A 22,920-nucleotide genomic window follows, 5' to 3' on the forward strand; every position below is an offset into this window, starting at 1 on the left:
ATAAAACTCCAGAAGAAAACAGAGGCAGAACACTCTGACATAAACCACAGTAGTATTTTTTGGATCTGTCTCCTAAGGCAGAGGAAACTAACTAACTAAATAAATAATAGGACCTAATTGAATTTAAAACGAAAGGAAAGGAAAAGAAAGCATTGACAAAATGAAAAGACAATCTACTGAATGGAGAAAATATTTGCAAATGATGACCAACAAGGGTTTAATGCCCAAACTACATAAATAGCTCATACTACTCAATATCAAAAAAACAAATAACCTGGTTAAAAAATGGGCAGAAGACCTGAATAGACATTTTCCCAAAGAAGAATACAGATGGCCAACTGGCACATGAAATGCTCAACACTGTTAATCATCAGAGAAATGCAAAGCAAAACTACAATAATATATCACCTCACACCTGTTAGAATGGCTATCATCAAAAAGACCACAAATAACAAATGTTGGCAAGGATGTGGAGAAAAGGGAACCCTTGTGCACTGTTGGTGGGAACATAAATTGGTGCAGCCACTGTGGAAAACAGTATGGCAGTTTCTCAAAAACTTAAAGATATAACTACCATATGACCCAATAATTCCACTCCTGGATATATATCCAAAGAAAATGAAAACACTACTCTGAAGAGATATATGCACCCCAATGTTCACAGCAGCATTATTTATAATAGCCAAGATATGGTAGCAACCTACATGTTCATCAACAGACGAATGGATACAGAAGATGTGAGATATATATATATATGCATACATACCATGGAATACTATTCAGTTATAAAAAAGAATGAAATGTTGCCATTTGCAACAACATGAATGGACCTGGAGGGTATTATGCTTAGTGAAATAAGTCAGAGAACGACAAATACTGTGTATTATCACTTATGTGTGGAATCTAAAAAATGAAGCAAATAATGAATATAACAAAATAGAAACAGACCCATATATGTAGAGAACAAATAAGTGGTTACCAATGGAGAGAGGGAAGTGGGGAGGAGTACAATAGGGGTAAATAATCACTATGAAAAATCATAAAATATTTAAAACTAAATAACCACAAAAGAAATATATATATATATCAAAACAGATACTGACATACCGATAAGCTGTGGTTGGAGAGAAATATACAGAAATTAAATGTATGTATTAAAAAATAAGAAAAACTAAACTAAAAAAAGAAACTAAAAAAAGAATTAATAAATCCATCATTAGAAGAGAGAGAAATAATAGAGATAAGACTAATAAAAAAAAATTTTAATCACATAGATTAGCAATAAAACCAAAAGCTAATTCTGTGAAAAGACCAATAAAACATATACACCTCCCAGCAAGACTAACAGAAAAGTTCCCAAAAGAAGGTGTGTATAAGGTTACAGATACAGTCAAGACTTACAACATAAGAGCATAATTAGAATAAATGTATGTTAATACATTTTAAAACATACATGAAGTGGACAGTTTTCCAGAAAACTAGCAAATAACCAAAATTTATTCTGGAAGCAAAAATTATTAAAGAAACTGCATTCACAGGCAAAAAAAAAAACCCACACTAGACTCAGTTTCACAATTTTAATCAAAGGGCAGATGATCTCTGATTACAAGAAGCTTCCAAGAACAGACTAAAACAAAAAAGGAAAACTATTCAGCTTATTTTATGTGGCTAGGATAATAATCACATCAAAATCATAAAGGCAAAGAACTAGAAAAATTGCAAGACCAGTTTCATTTCTGAAAAATTTTCTGAAAAAAAAACCTCCATAAAATTAAAGCAATCTAATCCACGGGACTTTAAAAGAAAACAAGAAATCTGCCTTTGTAGTTCAGTATGTTAAAACATTAAATGAGGGGGTGAAAAAAAATTCATCGCTTAAATAAATTTTGGGGGGGGAGCTTTGTTAAAATTTAACATTCATTCAAAATACAAATTAAGGGTATAATACTGCATTTCAGCTATCCTTGATTAAAAAATAAAGAATTAAGGGAAACAGCATCTTTAAGCCTGATAAAAAAAATACCAAAACGCTACAGCAAACCTCAAATGTAGTGATAAATTATTAAAAGTGGGCTTCTGAAAATCATAACTAAGATAAAAATGCTTACCATTACTTTTTCTATTTCATATTACACTGGAAGTTCTAACCATATCAAGAAAAAGGATGCAGAAGAAATTGTAAAGGGATAAAACCATCACAATTTGCATATGATGTAACTGTCTTTATAAAAAACTCAACGGACTCTGCAGAATAAGAGAGTTCAGCAGAGCTGACAATCTATATAAATATAGGTCTAGGATCAACATACAAAAATCAGTAATGTTTCTATACATATAACCAATTAGAAAATGTAGTAGAAAAAGAGCCATTCATTATAGCAAGAAAAAACTATAAGGTACCTTGAAAAAATTATACATGCAAGACACTTATGTAGTAATATGATAAAATATTATTAATGAATACCAAAAACACCCACATGTAAATAGAGATATATCACATTCGTGGAAGGGCAGATTCAACAGCATAAAGATGTCAGTTCTCTGCAAATTAATCTATAAATCCAATGTAATTGGCATTTATGGGCAAGAAGTTTGGGGGAAGGCCTGCCCTTCCAGTTATCAAGATCAATTAAACCAGATGTCACGTAATCTTATTGTTTAGGCTCTCTGGTTTTATGATATACGCACAAGGCTTGGAATATCTATTGAGTTGAGTGATCAGCATATTCCTTGGTTTACTGTCTCATACAGTGATTATTTCCTCCAACTATTTGACAGGAGCTGATCGTAAAAGATTCTGCATTGGGATCCCTGGAAAGTGCTGTGTTCAGTTGATGAAAACAACATCCCCATATGCTTCCCTCCAAGACAACATGTGGCAAAATACTGTTATGAACTCATTCTTGCCTATAAGGATGGCCAGATATTTCACCCTTATGCACAGTGCTGAGTGATCACAAATTTCAAGCAGTGCCTGGGAGCTACTCTGTTCAAACGCCTCAGATTTGCACACCTCAGAGTGCATATAACAGAACAAGTAACAAGTGGGAGCCTTTACCACAAAACTTTTGCTAAAATAGAACATTTCCTATAGATGCCTGACTTTGATCAGGAGCATATCCTTAATGAAGGGCCAGATGCAAATAGATCTTTAAATAACCAAATGAATTAACCTAATCAGTGCATATATTTAGTGCTATCTGGTGCATGGTAAAGAAAACAAATGTTTTGGGTTGAAAACAGCTGATTCAGAGCTGTATATGAACAATAGATCCATTGATTAAGTACACTCATACTTGAATAATAGGCCCATTTCATCAAGCAGTGGAAGATCATTATGTTTCTACGTGCAAGTTGACACGTGTCTAGTTTATCTAAAGAAAATACACTTCAGTTTTAACTCTAAACATGCTTTAATTTTAAGTACAGATCATTTGGTAACTCTATGTTAAACCATTTGAGGAACTGCCAGAATGTTTCCCAAGTTTTAAATTAAATTACTTTAAATTAAAAAGGTGAATTTTTTAAATATTTTTTTTTTGGTAAGGGTATATACGAGGGCAAATAAAAGACATGGTCACTGACCTTGTGGAACTAACAGTCCAGTGGAAGAAACAGACTAAAAGTAAACTAACAAATGAATTTACGGTAACAAGTTATGCTAATTGCAACGAAAATTTAATCACACAATTAAAAAAGAGTAATGGGGAGCCTACTTATCACAGTCAAGAAAGGCCACTCTGGTAGGCAAAAAGGAGAGAGGTCAAGATCACACAAGAGGTAGGAGCGAGGTGTGACAGAGCTTTTGAAGTGCAACTGGAAACCACTGCAAAGTTTTAGACAAGGGAGTGACAAGATCAAATTAAAAGATTACTCTGACATCTGCATAAAAACCGGCGGATGAAGAGTGGAGTGGTCCAAGAATGAAAGCACGTGTGTTGTCAGGATAGCTGTAATTACACTGACAGCAGATAAGGAAGGGAAATCCCCCCAACACCACCAAATGTGGATGAGAACGGTAATTCCAAATGCCCTGAGAAACATGCTTTCAGTTTAGAAAGCAAACCTAAAAGAAATTTACATACGTAAACTCTAGGAACTTGAAATTAAGTGGAATTCCTTTAACTAGAAACTGAACTAACTATTCGTGGCAATTCCTGCTATCCAAACTACTTCTAGCGGTATCATCTCGCTAACGAACAGGTTTACTCACTTGGGTTAAATTTTCGCCCACTTTCAACAGCTACGAGGCCGCAGCTCAAGTTAAAAAGATAAAGAAGGGCAAGCGAACGGGATGATAAACTGCTGTATAGTGAATGGTCCCAAAGATCCAGTCAGTCACCAGGAAAAGTATTTGTAAGCAGCCTCATTTAAGTGAAAGAAACAAGGAAAAGCTGAACCGCCATATTTCTTACTTATATTCTTCCTCCTTGGCGAGGAGGTCCCGACGAGGTGTGGCAGGTTGCTGAACGCGTGGTGGAAGCGGAGTCCCTGAAACGCCCCGTCTCTGTAAAAGAGACACTTTCAGACCCAAAGTTAAATGAATTCCGGTGTCCGCAGGACCGCCCGAAACCTAGCTGCTACTCAGCAGCGTAGATTTAAACTAACCTTAAAACTCCGCCCCGCCATCTTTCGCGGCCGCAACTCCGTTACCGAGGCAACGACGCATCTTCCCGCGAGAGTTACGACAACACGGGCTGCCTCCAGCCCCGGGGGCGATTCTGTCCACGCCCCTACTGTTGGCAGAAAATAGCGCGGGGCTGCGGCGGGGCTGGGAACTGGGGAGTGGGTCCTGTGGCCGTTCCGCTCCTCGCCGGTAAGCGCTAAAGTCTGTCCTGCTGCAAGAACCGAAGAAGCCGAAGTAGTGCGTTGATTTATAAATTCTTAAGCTGGTGATGGAGGGGTTTGAAGACAGGTTCATTTCTAATACTCAGTAGGAAGCAAGCTAGTAAAGCTCCTCCTCTGTTGTGGTTTTTCCAAACTAAGTGGCCAATTTGACTTCCAACTGTTTTGTTTAAAATGAACTATTTAGTGGGATTCCAAGTTCTGACTTCACACATTTATTTATAGCATGGTTAAAAGCTCAGGCTCTCAAGGCAGTCGTCTAAATTCATGTCCTGGGTCTGCCATTTATTAGCTTGGGCAAATCATTATCTCCGCTACTTCATCCGTGAAGTGGGGTAAGAATAGTGTCCATCTCACAGTTTCTCTGAGGGGTAAGTGCATTTGTGCTTAGGATTGTGCCTGGAACACAGTAAGCCGTCAAAAATTACAGTTTTTTTGGAATTAACTTGGGAATCCAGAAATAAGCTTCATATTTAAGGTCAACTGATCTTCAACGAAGGTAGCAAGACCATTCAATAGGGGAAAAAATAGTCTTTTCAACAAGTGGTACTGGAATAAGTGGATGTCCACATGTAAAAGAATGAAGTTGTACCCTTATCTCACACCATGTACAAAAATCAACTCAGAATGGATCAAAGACCTAACCTCAAGGCTAAAACCATAAAGCTCTTTAAAGAAAACATAGGTATAAATATTCATGAATTATGTGAAGATTTCTTAGAAATGACACCAGAAACAAAGCAAAGAAAGAAAAATCAATAAACTAGACATCATCAAAATTAAAAACATTTCATTTTAAAGGATACCATAAATAGAAAGACAAACCACAGAAAGGGTGGTAAATTTTGCAAATCTTTTATTTAATAAGAGACTTGTCTAGAATATATGAGAGCTATTTTTAAAATGGGCAAGTATCCTGAATAGGCATTCCTCCAAAGAAGATATACATATAGCCAAAAAGGACATGAAAAGGTGTTCAAAATCATTAGGCTTCAGGAAAGTGCAAATCAAACCATAATGAGATACGACTTCACACCAGCTTAGATAACTATAATAAAAAAAGATGGACAATAACAAGTGTTGGAGAAAGTGTGGAGAAATTCAAACCTTCAAACACTGTTGGTAGGAATACAAAATTGTACAGCCACTGTAGAAAACAGTCTGGCAGTTTCTCAAAAGTTCACACATGAAGTTACCGCATGATCCAGCAACCCACTCCTAGCTATATACCCAAGAGAAATGAAAACATATACCCTCACAAAAAGTTGTACACAAATGTTTATTGCAGAAAAGACAAAGTGGAAATGACTCAAATGATAATAAACTGATTAATAGGTAAATAAAAAGTAGTATATTCATACAATGGAATATTATTCAGTACCAAAAAGGAATGAAGTACTGATGCGTACCACAATATGGATGAACCTTGAAAATATGCTATATGAAAGAAGCAATTCACAAAAAAACACATATCATATGATTCCATTCTAATAGTACCACATATTATATGAAATGTCCAGAATAGGCAAATCTATAGAGACAGAAAGTAGTTCAGTGGTTGCCTAGCCCTGGCAGATGATGGGAGGTTGACTAAAGGGTTGCAAGATTTTTTTTGGTGGGGGAGGGGTAATAAAAATGATCTAGGGCTTCCCTGGTGGCACAGTGGTTGAGAATCCGCCTGCCGATGCAGGGGACACGGGTTCGTGCACTGATCCGGGAAGATCCCACATGCCGCGGAGCGGCTGGGCCCGTGAGCCACGGCCGCTGAGCCTGCGCGTCCCGAGCCTGTGCTCCGCAACGGGAGAGGCCACAACAGTGAGAGGCCCGCATATACTAAAACCTATTAATAGTACACTTTATATGGGTGAATGGTGGGTATGTGAAATACATCACTCAAGTTGTTAAAACATTAAAAATAAATTATTAAAATTAAAAAGTCAAAAGATGGGAAAAGTTATGCCATAATAACACTAATCAAAAGAAAGCTGCAGTAGCTACATTAATTTCAAACAAAGTGATTTCAGAACCAGAAAAACTATCAGGGACAAAGAGGAGCACTACATAATGATAAAGAGGTCAACTCTCCAAGGAGATATAATGATCCTTAATGTGTATGAACCAAAAAGTTGAGTGTCAGAATGCATGAGGCAAAAACTAATAGGAGTGCAAAGAGATATAGAAAAATGTACAAGTACATTGGGAAACATCAACACCCCATTTTCAGTCGTTGATAGTTCAGGCAGGCAGAAAATCAGTAAGGATATAATTGCCCTAAACAGCATTGTCAATCTGATCTAATTGACATTTAGAGAATACTCCATCCAACAACAGCAGAATACACATCCTTCTCAAGGTCACACAGAACATTTACCAAGAGAGACTACATCTGGGCCACGAAATGCACATTAATAAGTTTAAAAGTATAGAAATCATATTTGTTCCCTAGAATTGCTGTAAGAAAGTACCACAAACTGGGTGGCTTAAAACAAAAGAAATTTTTGTTTCATAGTCTGGAGACTGGAAGTCCAAAATCAGGGTGTTGGCAGGGCCATGCCCCCTTTGAAACCTGTAGGGGAGAATCCTTCCTTGCATCTTCTTAGCTTCTGGTGGTGGCTGTCACTCCTTGGCATTCCTTGGCTTGTAGCTGCATCATTCCACTCTCTGCATCTGTAATCACATAGCATTCTCCCTGTGTGTGTCTGTCTTCACATCGCATTTCTTCCAGTCATACTGGATTAGGACCCACCCTAATGACTTCATGCTAACTTGATCACATCTGTAAAGACCCAACTTCCAAATAAGGTCATATTCACAGGTTAAGGGGAGGGGTGTGTATGTGATGGGTTAGGACTTCAGCATGTCTTTTGGGGTACCAAAATTCAACCTGTAACAGAGATTATATAAACTATCCTCTCTGAGGCCATGATGGAATTAAACTAGAAATAAAATAACAGAAAAATAGCTGTAAAATCCCAAAATATTTGGAGATTAAATACACACTTTAAAATAATACATGGGTCAAAGAAGTCTAAAGAGAAATTTAAAAGTATTTTGAACTCAATGAAAATGAAAATACAATTTATCAAAACCTGTAGGATACAATGAAAGCAGCACTTAGAATTTTAGCATTAAATGTATATATTAGAAAAGAAGGTAAATCTAAAATCAACAATCTAAGGTTCCACCTTGGGCAATGAGAGAAAGAAGAGCAATTTAAGCTTAAGGAGAGCAAAAGAAAAGAAATGATAAAAATTAGAACAGAAATCAATGGAATTGAAAACAGGAAAACAACAGAGAAAATCACAGAAACCAAAATCTGGTTCTTTGAAAGGATCAATAAAATCAATAAACCTCTAGCCACACTAACCAAGGAAAAAAGCAAAGGCACAAAATTACCTGTTCTGTTCTTTTATGTGATGGTCAGTCAGGTCAGTCAGGTGCAACCACAAGAGAAGGTATAGAAGAGGCTCATGAAAACAACGTTCATTATACTCATAGGTCCCAGAATTGGGAGGCACAGCGTGCCATGCAGAGATATATGGAAAAGAGTAGTTAGGAGGCAGAAAACATGAGTGAAAGGAAAACCTAGACTACCCTATAGAAAAAGCAAGGCAGAGTGAACAGTTTAGGATTGGCTACTTTGAATCACTTCAGCAGCCTTTAAGCTTTAGGGTCTGTTCCGAGTAGCCTGGTATCTGGCCCTGGGATGATTAAAACAGAGGAATATTCCCTCCTGAGGGGTACAGGCCAGATAGAGAAGGTATGACTCTGCATTGGTCAGTTGGTATATTTAAGGTACACTACTGGCTGAGCCCTTTTCTATCTCCAAGAATTGGCTATGCCAAGGACTCTCTCCCCAGCCAGAAAGCTTTTTTAAGATGTAAAAACATAATAATATACAGAAAAAATGTTTAAATAAACAATACAATACCATTATCAGAAATGGAATAGGGATCATCTTTAATTAACCCATGAACACTAAAAGAAAAATAAAGGAATACTATAAGCAACTGTATACCCAGAAATTTGATAAATTAGATGAAATGAACCAATTCCTTGAAAGATGCAAACTATCAAAATTTACTCAAGGAGAAATAGATAATCTGAGTATCAAGGACTGAATAACTTTCCAGGAAAGAAAGCACCAGGCCCAGATGGTTTCACTGATGAACTCAACTAACATTCAAGGATGATATGATACCAATTCTCCACAATCTCTTCTAAAAAATGGAAATAAAGGGAACACTTCCTAACTTATTCTATGAGTCCAGCATTACCCTAATACCAAAAGCAGTTAAGGACATTGTAAGAAGAAAAAACTATGGACTGATATCTCTCATGAACATAGATGTAAAAGTCTTTAACAAATATTAGTAGATTGAATCCAACAATGTACAAAAAGAATTATACAACACACCAAGTGGGATTTATTCTAGGTGAATAAGGACAGTTCAACATTCTAAAATCACTCAGTATAATTTAGTACATAAAGAGGATAAAGAAGAAAAATCATGCAAGCATACAAATTGATGCAGCAAAAGCTTTTGAGACAATCCAACAACATTCCTGGTAAAAATTCTCAGCAAACTAGCAATAGAGGGGAACTTCAACAACTTGATAAAGAGTATCTACAAAATACCTACATCCAGCATCATAGTTAATAGTGAGAAACTGAATGCTTTCCTCCAAAGATCAGGAACAAGACAAGGGTATCCTCTCTCATCATTCTTATTTACTCTCACACCTAAAGTCCTAGCTAATAATAAGGTAAGAAAAGGAAATAAAAGGTATACAGATTAGAAATGAAGAAATAAAATACCTTCGTTTGCAGATGACATGAGTGTCTATGGAGAAATCCCAAGGAATCAACAAAAATCTTCTGGAACTTATAAGCAAGATTGATAAAACAAAATGTAGTATATACATACAATGAAATTTGGATACACATTATAAGATGGATGAACCTTGAAAACATACTAAATGAAATAAGCCAGACACAAAAGAACTAATATTGTATAATTCTACTTATATGAGGTATCTAGAATAGACAAATTCAGAGACAGAAAATAGAACAGATGTTACCAGGAGATGGGGAGAGAGGGGACTGACGTGTTATTTTTTTAATGGGTACAGAGTTTCTGTTTGGGACGATCAAAAAGTTCTGGAAATGGACGATTGTGATCACTGAACAATGTTATGAATATATTTAATGCCACCAGATTGTAAACTTAAAAATAGTTACAGTGGTAAATTTTATGTTATGTATGTTTTTCTACAGTAAAAAAATTCCAATAGAGGGGCAGCCTACAAAATACCTGATCAGTACTCCTGAAAACTATCAAGGTCAGGCAAAGCAAGGAAAGTTTGAGAAACTGTCACAACCAAGAGGCGCCTAAGGAAACATGACAAGTTAATGTAAAGTGGTATCCTGGATTGAATCCAGGAGCAGAAAAAGACATTAGGTTTAAAAACCAAAGAAATATGAATAAACTATGGACTTAGTTAATGACACTGTATCAATAATGGTTCATTGGGCTTCCCTGGTGGCGCAGTGGTTGAGAGTCCGCCTGCCGTTGCAGGGGACAGGGGTTCGTGTCCCGGTCCGGGAAGATCCCACATGCCGCGGAGCGGCTGGGCCCGTGAGCCATGGCCGCTGAGCCTGCGCGTCCGGAGCCTGTGCTCTGCAACCGGGGAGGCCACAACAGTGAGAGGCTCGCGTACCGAAAAAAAAAAATAATAATAATAATGGTTCATTAATTCTAACAAATATACTATACTAATTTAAGATGTTAATAATCAAGGAAATTGGGTGCAGGATATATGGGAACTCTGTACTCTATTCTCAATTTTTCTGTAAATCTAATTCTGTTCTAAAAAATAAAGTCTATTTTTTTAAAAAAATAAGCTGAAAGAGACTTCTCCAAAAGAATTGTAAGCTAAATCATCTGGGGCATCCTTGTACTGCAAAACAACCATATTCTATTAAAACAAACCAACCATCAAATGGACAAATATATATGCATTGCTGAAAACTTGAAGGAAGCAGAGAAAATTTCTATGTATCCTGCTGACATCTCCCCCTCCAGCTCTTTGCTCCCTCAAATAAACAAAACTGATTCTGTGAATAGGCAATTAAAAATAAAGGGACTAATCAGAAAATGCCCATAAAAGAACTGTGCTCAGTCTGTGTTTAAGTCAACAGTAATATGAAGGAGCTGAACTTGAGACCCTTGCTCTAAGCTACTAAACTAAATGAAAAAGGCTAAAGTAGGTCCAGACTGGTAGTGTCCCCAGGCTCCCAGCAGAATCAAACACAAATCCTCTTCAGAGAAAAATATCTCTAATTAAGCCCCCCAGATTTCGGGATTGAGATCAAGAAAATGTGAGTTCACCATCAAAAACCACCAAGCATAAAGGAAGGAAATCACCATTAGTGAAAAATGGAAAGAAATAATAAATACTTAGAACTCCCAAGAGAGATATTAAAATTGTATCAGCTGTGAAATGTAGAATATCTATTTAGAAAATATTTAAAGAAATAAGGGATAGAATCATAATGATGAGCAAGCAACAAGAGACTATCAGGAATGACCAAGCAAATGTGACAAAAACTCAAATTAAGCTTTCAGACATCAAATACACATTTGTTGAAATGAAAACACTCAGTGGATGGGTTGAATGGCAGATTAGACACAGATGATTTGTAAAGCATAAAATATCTAAGAAAATTATCCAGAATGAACAGAGAGAACGATAAGGACATGGGAAATACAACAGAAATGTTAAACAATTTCAAAAGTTAGACTGAGAAGGTCTGACATATAAATAAGCAGATTCCAAGGACAGATTTTTAGAATTGAGAAGCAATATTACAAAAGTTAATTACTTAGAATCTTCTAGGATTTAGGAAAGACATGAATGCACAGATGCAAGAAGCACAGAGTGTCACAAAGAGGATAAATTTAAAAATCTATTCTTATGCCTGTCATAAAATCCAAAACACCAAAGAAAAAGAAAACATCTTTAAAGCAGCCAAAGAGAAAAAAGACAACTTAGAAAGAAGCAATTAGATTGAAAGCAGATGTTTTAATAGCAGTACTGGAAGCTAGAAGGCACTAAAATAATGAGTGAAATCCTAGGATAATAAGCCCCATTATAAATGAGAATTTGGGTCAAATATGATTGGTGATTAATCACCAATTAATCATTAATGATTGGCTGCCTTTTGCCTAGCCCCAAATTGGTTGGGATAAACTTTTATCTTCTGGGATAGGAATGTGGATGGGGTACAGGATATGGAGGAAAGGGTAAGGCTGGGTGAGAAAAAAGTAAGCGCACTATCCCAGGAAACAGGGAAGCAGGGGCCCCTTATTGCCGTTATTCTTCTAGTTAAATCTCCTTTGATTAGACTGACTAAATGGGCCCCAGCTAAACAGGAGGTTACTATTAATGCTGCCACTGACCTGGAAGTTCCAGCCAGTGAGACAGGATCCAGAATTGGCACCATTGTTGTTTATTTTGAAGCAGACAGCCACCACCAAGTGGTGCTAAACCACAACCAGGATGAGCAAAGATTTTAATTATAGAGCCAGACCACTAGAACTTCTAGCCAATCAGCTAGACAGACTCAGAAGACTCATTTCTTTAATTGTCACAATAAGCCCACCCTTCTTTTTACACAATTGAAAATTTTCATCTTCATGTATCTTATGAGGGGGTTTTATTATACCCTCAAAGTGATCAAAGAAAATAATTTCAGTCTAGATCTTTGTACTCAGTCTCTAATATTATATTGCAAGAGAGAGGGAGAAATAAAGCTATCTTCAGATAAATAAAACCTAAGAGAGTTACCACCCACATACTCATACTAAAGGAACTTCAAAATGATGTAATTCAGGAAGAAAGAAAATAATACCGGAGGAACATTTTGAGACGCCAGAAGAATGGTAATCAAATAAAATGGTAAATGTGCATGTAGGTCTAAATAAATAATTTTTCTGAAATTCCTATCAATAATAATGCCTATCATGTGGTGTTTTTTTAAATAAAAAAGTAAGACTAAAAATTGTATTCTCATCAAACTGGGAGTAGAAGGAAACCTCTTCACCCTGATAAAAAGCATCTCAAAAAAAACTATATCTAACCTCATATGTAATGATAAAAACCAAATGCTGCTCCCTAATATGAGGAACAAAACAGGAATTTCTACTCTCACTACTCCTATTCATAATCATACTGGACATTATGAATGATGGTTCTAGCCTGTGCAATAGGTAAGTTAATCAATCAAGCAATCTTGGAAAAGAGGAAGTAAAACTGTTTCTATTCACAGATGACATGATTGTCTATTTCAAAAATTCTGAAAAATCTACCCCCGAAAATCTATGAAGCTACTTACTAAGTTTGGTGAAGTTGTAAGATACAATATACAAAAACTAATTGTAATTCTATATACTAGCAATGAACAATTGGAAATTAAATTGTAAAATGCAGCACTATTTACAATAGGACCAAAAGAACATGAAATGCTTAGGTAAAAATCTACCAAAATATGTGCAAAATCTATATGCTGAAAACTGCAAAGCATTGATGAAAGATTTCAAAGAAGAGCAAATAAATGGAAAGATATTCCATGTTCCTGGTTTAGGAGACTCAATATTGTGAAGATGTCAGTTCCCTCCATTCAACATCCCAGCAAGATTTTTGTAGAAATCAACAAGCTGATTCTAAAATTTATGTGGAATGACAAAGGAACTAGGCTAGATAAAACAATTTTGAGAAAGAAGAGCAATGTTGGAGGACTCACAATACCTAATTTTAAAAGTACAGTAATGAAGACAGTGTAGTACTGACAAAAAAAGGAGACACGTGGGTCAGTGGAAGAGAAGAGGGTCTAGAAGTAGACCCACACATTTTAATAAAGGTGTAAAGGCATTCAATGGAACCAGAGAACAGGCTTTTAAACAAATATTGCTAGAACAATTATAAATCCACATAAAAAAAGTTAACCTTGATCCACACTTCACACCATATAAAAAACAATTTGGCAGTGTTTTATAAAGTTAGATATATGGTTACCATACAACACAGCAATTTAGTTTGTAATTACTCAAGACAAATGAAAACATATATCAAAGACAAAAGGCCATACACTATACGATTCCACTAATACTAAATTCTGGAAAAGGCCAACCATAGTGACTGAAAGCCGATCGATGGTCACCTGGAACTGGAGGAGGGAGAAAGGCCTTGACTGGAAAGGGCCACGAGGAATTTTTAGTTGTTGGAAATGTTCTATACCTTGATTGTGGTGGTGGATACCTGACTGCATATATAAGTGTCAAAGCTCATTAAGCTATACACTTAAAATGGGTGAACTTTACTGTGTGTAAGTTATTCCTCAATAAAGCTGGAGAAAAACAGATTGGTTAAGACATTCCTAAAAATTCCTATACTCAGTCTGACTTGTTTGAATCACTTTTCAACTGACTCAAGGATATCCATCCTTCTCCATATAATACTTTCTTCTGTATCATCAAGTTTAGTTGTGCAACTTTTATTGAGTGTGCTACTATTTTCTCCAGATTTTCTTCCATGCTTCTGACTCCATTTTGCAAGTTTTGGAGTGAATATTCAAGCAGTGATGATCACATTGTTTCTGCCACTTATCTGACTGTAACTATAAGATGCTTTCTGACTTCAGATATATTAAAATGTGAAGAAAAAAAAGGACATGTTGGAACTGAAATGTGGTAGAAGCAAATAATGTTTAAATCTTGGTGAAAGTAACCTTTTATTGTTATGTCATAATCTATCTCCAATAATGCTTTTTAGTTGGTCAATTTTATATGCTATAAAAATAACTAACTTGGCATTCTTTTCATTGGTCATTTTCCTGGTCTATCTTTTCCCCATCTTTTTACTTTTGGACATAAGTCCTGCTTTGCCAATTCAAGGACTCTAAAAAGCCAATGCTGGTGTTCAGCAGAGTTTACAATGCCCAACGGGAGAGAGGTGGATATCTCACAGAGCAGTAGCAGTACCTTTAAGGTAAGATTTGTTTGTAACTACAAGGCAGACACCTCTAGGGACTCCTAGTAATAACTGAAGGACACTGCAAAAGTGGGTAATGTCCTCTTTAAGCAGGTGGAGCAAAAGCAAGCCACATCTGAGTATTAATGTAAGAATGATTCCTACCCCTGACCCCAAGTGACCTAACTCAGGATACAAATGTGCAAAGTATATAAACATATTTAAAAGTGAGGAAAGGGCTTCCCTGGTGGCACAGTGGTTGAGAATCTGCCTGCCGATGCAGGGGACACGAGTTTGTGCCCCGGTCCGGGAAGATACCACATGCCACAGAGCGGCTGGGCCGGTGAGCCATGGCCGCTGAGCCTGTGCATCCGGAGCCTGTGTTCCACAGTGGGACAGGCCACAACAGTGAGAGGCCTGCGTAGCACACACACAAAAAAAAAAAAGTGAGGAAAGATTCCACTAAAATGTCAGACTTTGTTATCACATATGATTTTTTAAAATCTGTATGTTCTAATTTACTAAAAAGAGCACATATTACTTTTGTAATATTTATAATGCTAAAAATAAAATGAAACAAATATGAAGTTACCCATCTAAAATACAATGGAAAGACTGAGCAATAAGCAGACTGGGAAAAGTTCTCTGGATTTGGCAAGAAAGAAACCACTGGCCTCAGGAAGGATATTTATAGTAAAGTAGAAGAATTAGAAGCCATGTTATAAGGGAGTGAGTGGAAGGCAGTTACTATCAACAATATGTTTGAGGAATTTGGTGCCAAAAGATGGTTGCATAATTCTTTTGAATCCGTCCATATCCCAAAATCTGAAGCTTAGGCCCGACCAATTGAATTGCCTCTTGCCAATTTCTTTACGTGTGGCAAGTTAAATTTTTACCACATCATCATCTCTTTTTGCTAGATTTTTCCCACTTTTTGTTACATTTTATTTTAAATAAGTCATTTAAATCTCACAATTTTAATCATGGTCAAAAATTTATTTTACTAATATTAATGTAACTTTAAAAGAAGCTAGTATTCACAATTCAGAAAGCTGTAGGTTATAATTTCAAAAGTGCTCTCTATTAATTTAGAGTGCTAATATGGTTCTGTTTTTTTCCCCAGTGTTTTTATAGAGATATCAGAAATTCAGTAGTAATTGTTACTTTTGTTTTTTTACTTAAAAACATCCAAAGCTGAAAATTTCATCGTGGCATCACTGGGAAGTGACTATTCATTTTTCAACATAGCTGTCCTGAAGGGAAATAGCAGAACCAAAAACAACAGCATATACATTAATTTAATTAAATTTAATTAAAACAAGCTTATAAAATCTGAGTATTTCTCAACAAATGCAAACAATATAATAAATCAAATAAACTATACACCAAAATGCATAAAGTAGTTATAAACGGAAAACAAGTACAGTCCAGTCTGGACAATATGAAAAGGACTATGGAACTCACTTAATTTATCTCTTCCTGGTCATAAGTTTAGTAGAAAAACTTTAAATTGTTTTCCAGCTTCAGTTATCAAAGAACTTTGTGATAAAATTCATACAGGGAAAGTTCTCACTTTCTCTTCACCCATAGAAAAAGGTGCTGTTATTAATATATGGATTAACTCTTCAATATTTTATGATAAGTGTAGATGCCTAAGTAAATCCTATTTATTCAAATTACTTGCTTTCAAATTATTATGAGAAAAAATATTTCTTATAATATTAATTCAATACATGCACCCCGATCTTCATAGCAGCATTATTTACAATAGCCAAGATATGGAAGTAACCAGAAGTGCCCATTGTCAGATAAATGGAATATTACTCAGCCATGAAAAAGAATTAAATTCTGCCATTAGTAACTACATGGATGGACCTAGAGAGTATTATGCTTAGTGAAATAAGTCAAAGACAAATATTGTATGTTATCACTTATATATGGAATTTAAAAACAAATGTATATAACAAAACAGAAACAGACTCACAGATATAGAGAACAAACTGGTAGTTACCAATGGGGAGAGGGAAGGGGGAGGGATGAGAGAGGGGTATGGGATTAAGAGACACAAAATATTATGTATAAAATAAATAAGCAACAAGGAGATATTGTACAGCACAGAGAAATATAGACGTTATTTTGTAATTACTTTAAATGGAGTATAATCTATGAAAATACTGAATCACTCTACAAGTTGTACACCTAAAACTAATATGAAAATACTGAATCACTCTACAAGTTGTACACCTAAAACTAATATAATATTAAGTCAACTATTCTTCAATTTAAAAAAAAGTCAACCTCTTATAAGTGTCACACTGAATTAATAAAATGAATAGTCAAGAAAAATTTCTTTCCATCTCACCACTGCCCCTAACTAAGCATGTTTATATAATCTATTTGGGGAGGGAGAGATGATTTCTGGATGTTTTTCTTCCCCAGCAGATTGACAACTGGCAGCAAACAAGACACATTCACACACCCTATTCTTTGTTATGTATTTTTCAGCAGCTGTTCCCTACCTTCAAACATTGTGTAATTAATGTCAGATGAGGTCAGAAAAGAGTGTGTAAAATCCGTAGCCCTTCTTGAGCAAAAGCTGAGCCTTAGCTTTAATTATTCAAAATTTTCTCTATGGCAATGTTTAGGTGTAAAAATTATTAGACCTGGTTGAAAAGCTGTAGCATATTTTGATCTGTCATCCCCCAAATGAAAGAAATCTCCTCAAGTCCTGCCCTGATAATACCAATCTTACTTGTTACCTACAAAATGACTAAAAGATTCAGCTGTCAGTCAAGTCATGGAGGGCACAATAAAATTATCATCTCTCACAATACCTCTCTTGAATAAGGAAGTACTCTTTGATAAACTTTTGAAACAGTGCTTTTGATTTCCTCCACTTTAAATGGAACTTGTCCATTCAAAACTAGTCTTTCATAATTCAATTCTTCAAATATTTGGAAAAAATTAGGAATGTTTGTAATTCTATGTAGTCACATGTATTTTGAAATAATGTTTTGGGGTGATGAGAATGTATAAAACAGAGCATTTAGCTCTGGAAACATTGTGAAAACAAGCAGCAGTTCGAAGGATGTTGTGAATTCCAGACCTTTATCCAATAACATTCATCACTTTGAGTGTGACACGAATAAACATTTGCAGTTGATTCATAATATGGAGCTAGAAACTGGAAACAGAAAAGGTTTATTGGGGGGCAGGTAGCTAATGAGAATTCAGCTCAAAATATGCATGACGCAAACACAGCTTGGTAATTGTAGGTATCTAAGATATCCTTAACATTAACTAGAATGGAATCCCAACCTGCTTAAAGTATGTTTAAAGTTTCAGATGAAATTATACTATAGAATCATCACATTTTAGAGGAGTACAGTATTTGGCATAGGGCCTTCATTTTCAATAATTAGGAAATCAACCTCTAGAGAGATTAAATATTCATTCAAGGTTACGTGGTTCATTAACAGTAACTTTGGGGTTAAAAGCCAGGTTTTTATAACCCCCAACCCCATTGTTTTTGACAAAATTTTAAATTAGAGTAATACTTTAATTTTATAACCAGTATAATAATTAATTTTTCTCTAAAGTGTTTCAAAATCAGAATTTAACCCTTAGACATGTTAAAAGTACAAAGTTTAAGAAAACAATCCTGTCCCGACATTGTGTCTACAGCCAACTATAAAATGTATAAAAATAAAATACACGCTATTTCAGAGGTATAAATTGGGCTGGATAGGAAAATCCATTACATATAAAGCTATATGTTAGCAGTTCATAAAATGTTTAAATGATGTTGGAGGAAATGAGACTGAAGAAATGTAAAAGTCAAGACAACAATATGATAGAATTTGTGATTTAGAAAGGGCTAAAACATGTAATAGATGTTATAGGAATTCAAGAAGGGAAACTCCTAAATGTCTTGAGAAATAAGGAAAAACTTCATGAGGAAGGAAAAAACGCATTTGAAGGATTTGACCTGGGCCTTAAAGAATATGTAACATTTGGCAAACATTGGGAAACAAAAGAATCATTTGTATTTGGAGGGAACGGAAGAGGAGACTGGGATGTCCCATACAGTGGTTAACAGTGGGTAGCAGGGAGTAATAAGGAGTGAAGGACAGTGAGAAAATGTCAAAGGCTCCTTGAACTTTGGAGAAGTACTATATATTTTTTTAATTTTTAAGGAAAATTCATCCAACAGCAGTAAATAAAATGCATAGGAAGAGGACCTCTGTGTGCAGAGGTCCCAGCTAAGAAACTATTTTGGTAATCACACATTTAAAGCATTTGAAAGAAACAAAATTATACTTTGAAGACAATATAGTATTGTGCAAAGAACACCCACTTTTGACTCTGATCTGGGTTTGATTCCTGGTACCACCACCTAATAGCTGTGCAAACTTGGGTAAATAACTTACCTACCCTGAGCCTCAATTTCTACTTGTCAAATGGAGAAACCCATATTGTAGAGTTGTCATGATAATCAATAGGTGGTAAATATGATTATTTTTAAATCCTCTAATCCATAGTTTTGGCACATTTAGAGTAGGCTTCACTGTAGTTAGCCCCTGCCTTTGGGAGGCCTCATAACCAGAGTTGTTTACCAGTAGAATGGAAAGCCTTGTAGGGTAGTGTATTCTTCATCACTAATAAGTATTCACTCAGAGGCTGAATGAGACCACACATCATGGATACTGTAGAAAAAGATTCTGGCATTGGTTAAGACATTTGTTATGAACTGAATGTTTGTGTCCTCCCAAAATTCATGCTAAAACCCCACTCCCTAATGTGATGGTATAAGTAGGTGGAGCCTTTGGTAGGTAATTAGGATTACATGAGGTCATGAGGGTGGAGCCCTCTTGAACAGGATTAGTGCCCTTGTAAGAGTCACCAGAGAGCTCGCTTTCTCTCTCTGCTCTCTGCCATGTAAGAATACAATAATTCAGCAGCCTGCAACCTAGAAGAGGGTTTCTCAAGAACCCAACCATGCTAGCACCCTCATCTCAGAATTCCAGCCTCCAGAACTGTGAGAAATAAATTTCTGTTGTTTATACACAATCCCATTCTATGGTATTTCTCATATACCATATGCCTGAACAGATAGACAGCATTGAAGTAGATGATTTCTCCACTGCTAAAATTCTGTTGTTGAAGACTAAAATAATCTTTATAGATGTTACTTCCTAGTAGGAAATTATAGATCAATCAATCATTTAGCATGTAGCCCATCAAGGAGGTGTTATCTAAACCCTTGTTACTCAAAGTGCAATCCATGGCCATGAACTAACAGCACCAGTATTACTTGGAAACTTATAAAATGCAGAATCACAGGCCACACCCCACAGCTACTGAATTAGAATCTGCATTTTAACAAGATCCCCAGGAGATTTGTATGCATGTTAAAATTTGAGAAGTACTGATCTGGGCTTTTTAGGATTGTAAGGAACAGTCTCACGTTATTTCAATTAATGAGTCTCTATTGTGGATATACAGGAGGAGGTCATTGGAAGAAAAGGAAATAGTCTCAAAAGCCATATAGCCAGGCCATGGAGAACTGGGGTGTCATTAAGGAAACAACAGAACTTTAGCGATCTACTTACTTCCTCATACAGACAACAGTAGACTTTCATTGCTCCCCATTCTAGTGCTCCATGACTCAGTCACTGTCTTTATTGCTACTGCTCCAGGCAAGAACAATGAAATAACCCTTTCAAAGCAAGTGTCTCATTCAAACTCTCCAAGAGAAGTCTTTGTTGGTATTGGCCAGTTATGGGGCACCTGGGCACCACTCTTGGCCAAAGCTCTCATAATAGGCTCACTCATCTGCTTGCCAGGTCATTTGCTACCTTTGGGTCTACTCAGCTGTGGTTATGGTGTTGAGAGCCTATAAACCTGAGCATGGCCACCTGTGCTTAAGGGCTGCTACTGGTCTATTTGTTCAGAGAGGCACTGTGAGCAGGTCAGGCACCCAAACATTAGGCCCTATATTACAAGGATCCAAATATTTGTTTATCAGTTTTGTATAAGAATATGAAAGAACTTACCTTAGGTAGTTTAGATAATGAGCTGAATTGGAGAGAAGATGGAGAGGGAAAAATAATGATTCAAAGATATTTAGAAATGTAGTTTTCAAGCACTCTCATCTAGTATGAAATTATGTTACAGAGCTTAGTCTTTATTAACTGACTATCTTATTTAAGAGTTTGGGTAGAGTAACTAAAATTTTGTGCATGAAAAGCTTATTTTTAAATTTCAGGGCTTCCCCGGTGGCGCAGTGGTTGAGAATCCGCCTGCCGATGCAGGAGACACGGGTTCGTGCCCTGGTCCGGGAAGATCCCACATGCCGCGGAGCGACTGAGCCCGTGAGCCATGGCCGCTGGGCCTGTGCGTCCGGAGCCTGTGCTCCGCAATGGGAGAGGCCACAACAGTGAGAGGCCCGCATACCGCAAAAAAAAAAAATAATAATAATAATAATAATAATAATAATAAAATAAAAATAAATTTCAAAGTAATATATTTCTGATGTGAGGGCAAACATGTTTCCTGCTATTCAGTAACCTGATATAAAATCATCATATTACAGTAAGAATACTGAAAACAACAGAGATAATAAACAAGAAGTGCCATCAGCCACTGCATTGTCAAGAGAAGTAAATAATTTAAATAGGTTTATACTAATGGAAGACACATGGCAGAGCTTGAAATAGAAAGGCAGCAATTAACATCTCTGCCTGCACCTCACACCTAACACCTCATCACTCAACACTTTCCAACCTACTCCTGTCTGGGAGTCCTTTTAAACCTGCACAAGCTAACTAACTTCCCAGAATGAAATTAATTCCCCAAAGTATTGAAGTTGCTTCTTTTTCAATCTTGTTCACCTTATAATAGCTTTAAGCTCACTTACAGGGATGGATACCTTCACACCAAGAGCTTCATTATGTACTTATCATGTATCCTCTTCCACTCATCTCAAGTACTAAGGAGAATTACAACAGTGTCTAAAGTGCCTCCTTAACAAAGTTAGGTACTAGGATTTAGAGAAATCAAGAGGAAGCATATTGTATACCTCAACTTGGTATTTTAGTTGAAATAACATTTTGAATGATTAAAGAAATACACAGTGCCAGATAAAATAGCAGTTCTCTCTTTCACACATAACTCAATCTTTGTGACTACATTTAAAATGATTTTATGAAGCCAGAAATTTTTTGAGCTCAATGTTTTGGCAACTGCTAAGTCTGACTGCTTAAGACATTTGCTGAATTTAGAGTTAATAACCTCTACCTAGGCCTGATATTTTGCCTAGCTAAAAACCTAGAGATCAGTCAAGGATTATTCTGCTGTCCTTTCATTTTTCTCCGTTCAAAACAATATTACACAACATGCAAATACCACCACACTGGCTGCAGTCCAACCCTTGTGCAGTTTTAGTCCTCTGCTTGTGGCATAATTTTTTTATGTTCAAGTGAAACTACACACTCTGACATTTTGGGGGCAAATCCAGAGGATTTTGCCTACAACAGATATGTTCTTCAAAGGAGGATGGAGTTTTAACCTTCTTATAATTGCTGTTTGGGCTGAAATGTTCAATAATGATGGTATCCTATCATAACTCCATTATCTCATTTGAGACAGTTTATTAGGCAGATCTTTCTTTGTCCTTTACTGGAGACAATAAACAGAAACCTGGCATAAATTTCAAACAAAGTTACTTTGGATCCATGATTGCTATAATGTGAAATTTATCTTTCATAGAAAGGTACACAAAATCTGGGCAAGACCTACAAAACATGGTTAATAGCCACAAATTATTTTCATCTTTTTCTCAAGAGACAGGGAAAACATTGTATCCTAAGTGTCTGGGGTTTGATAGCCTATGAAGGGAAAATTGACAAGGGTCTCCTAAAACAGTGACCTTCAATCAAGCTATGGAAATGTTTTACAGTTGCTCTTCTTCCATCTTACCAACTCCACCGCCACACGTGCTACAGACTCTTTAAACACTCGTTATTTGGCATATTCTTGCCT

At 36.2% G+C, this 22,920-nt stretch overlaps 1 protein-coding gene across 11 annotated transcripts in view; it reads right to left on the minus strand.

Annotated features, from left to right (window-relative positions):
* Window positions 1–22,920, minus strand: part of TEX9 (testis expressed 9) — a 205,021-nt gene that overhangs the window by 68,955 nt on the left and 113,146 nt on the right. Inside the window, exons 1-2 of one of the 11 annotated variants that reach the window (XM_059056276.2) lie at window positions 4,609–4,904; window positions 4,416–4,507 (exon numbers count right to left, since the gene is read on the minus strand). The exons of 9 other annotated variants lie outside the window; for them this stretch is intronic. In XM_059056276.2, the coding sequence (XP_058912259.1) occupies window positions 4,416–4,507; window positions 4,609–4,629 (113 nt within the window). In that variant the 5' untranslated portion in view covers window positions 4,630–4,904. Of the gene's footprint in view, window positions 1–4,415; window positions 4,508–4,608; window positions 4,905–22,920 lie in introns of those variants that run through there. One more of the 11 variants, XM_067029796.1, reaches the window with a different exon arrangement.

This window comes from Kogia breviceps, chromosome 3 (genome assembly GCF_026419965.1).
Source record: "Kogia breviceps isolate mKogBre1 chromosome 3, mKogBre1 haplotype 1, whole genome shotgun sequence".
NCBI lineage: Eukaryota > Metazoa > Chordata > Mammalia > Artiodactyla > Physeteridae > Kogia > Kogia breviceps.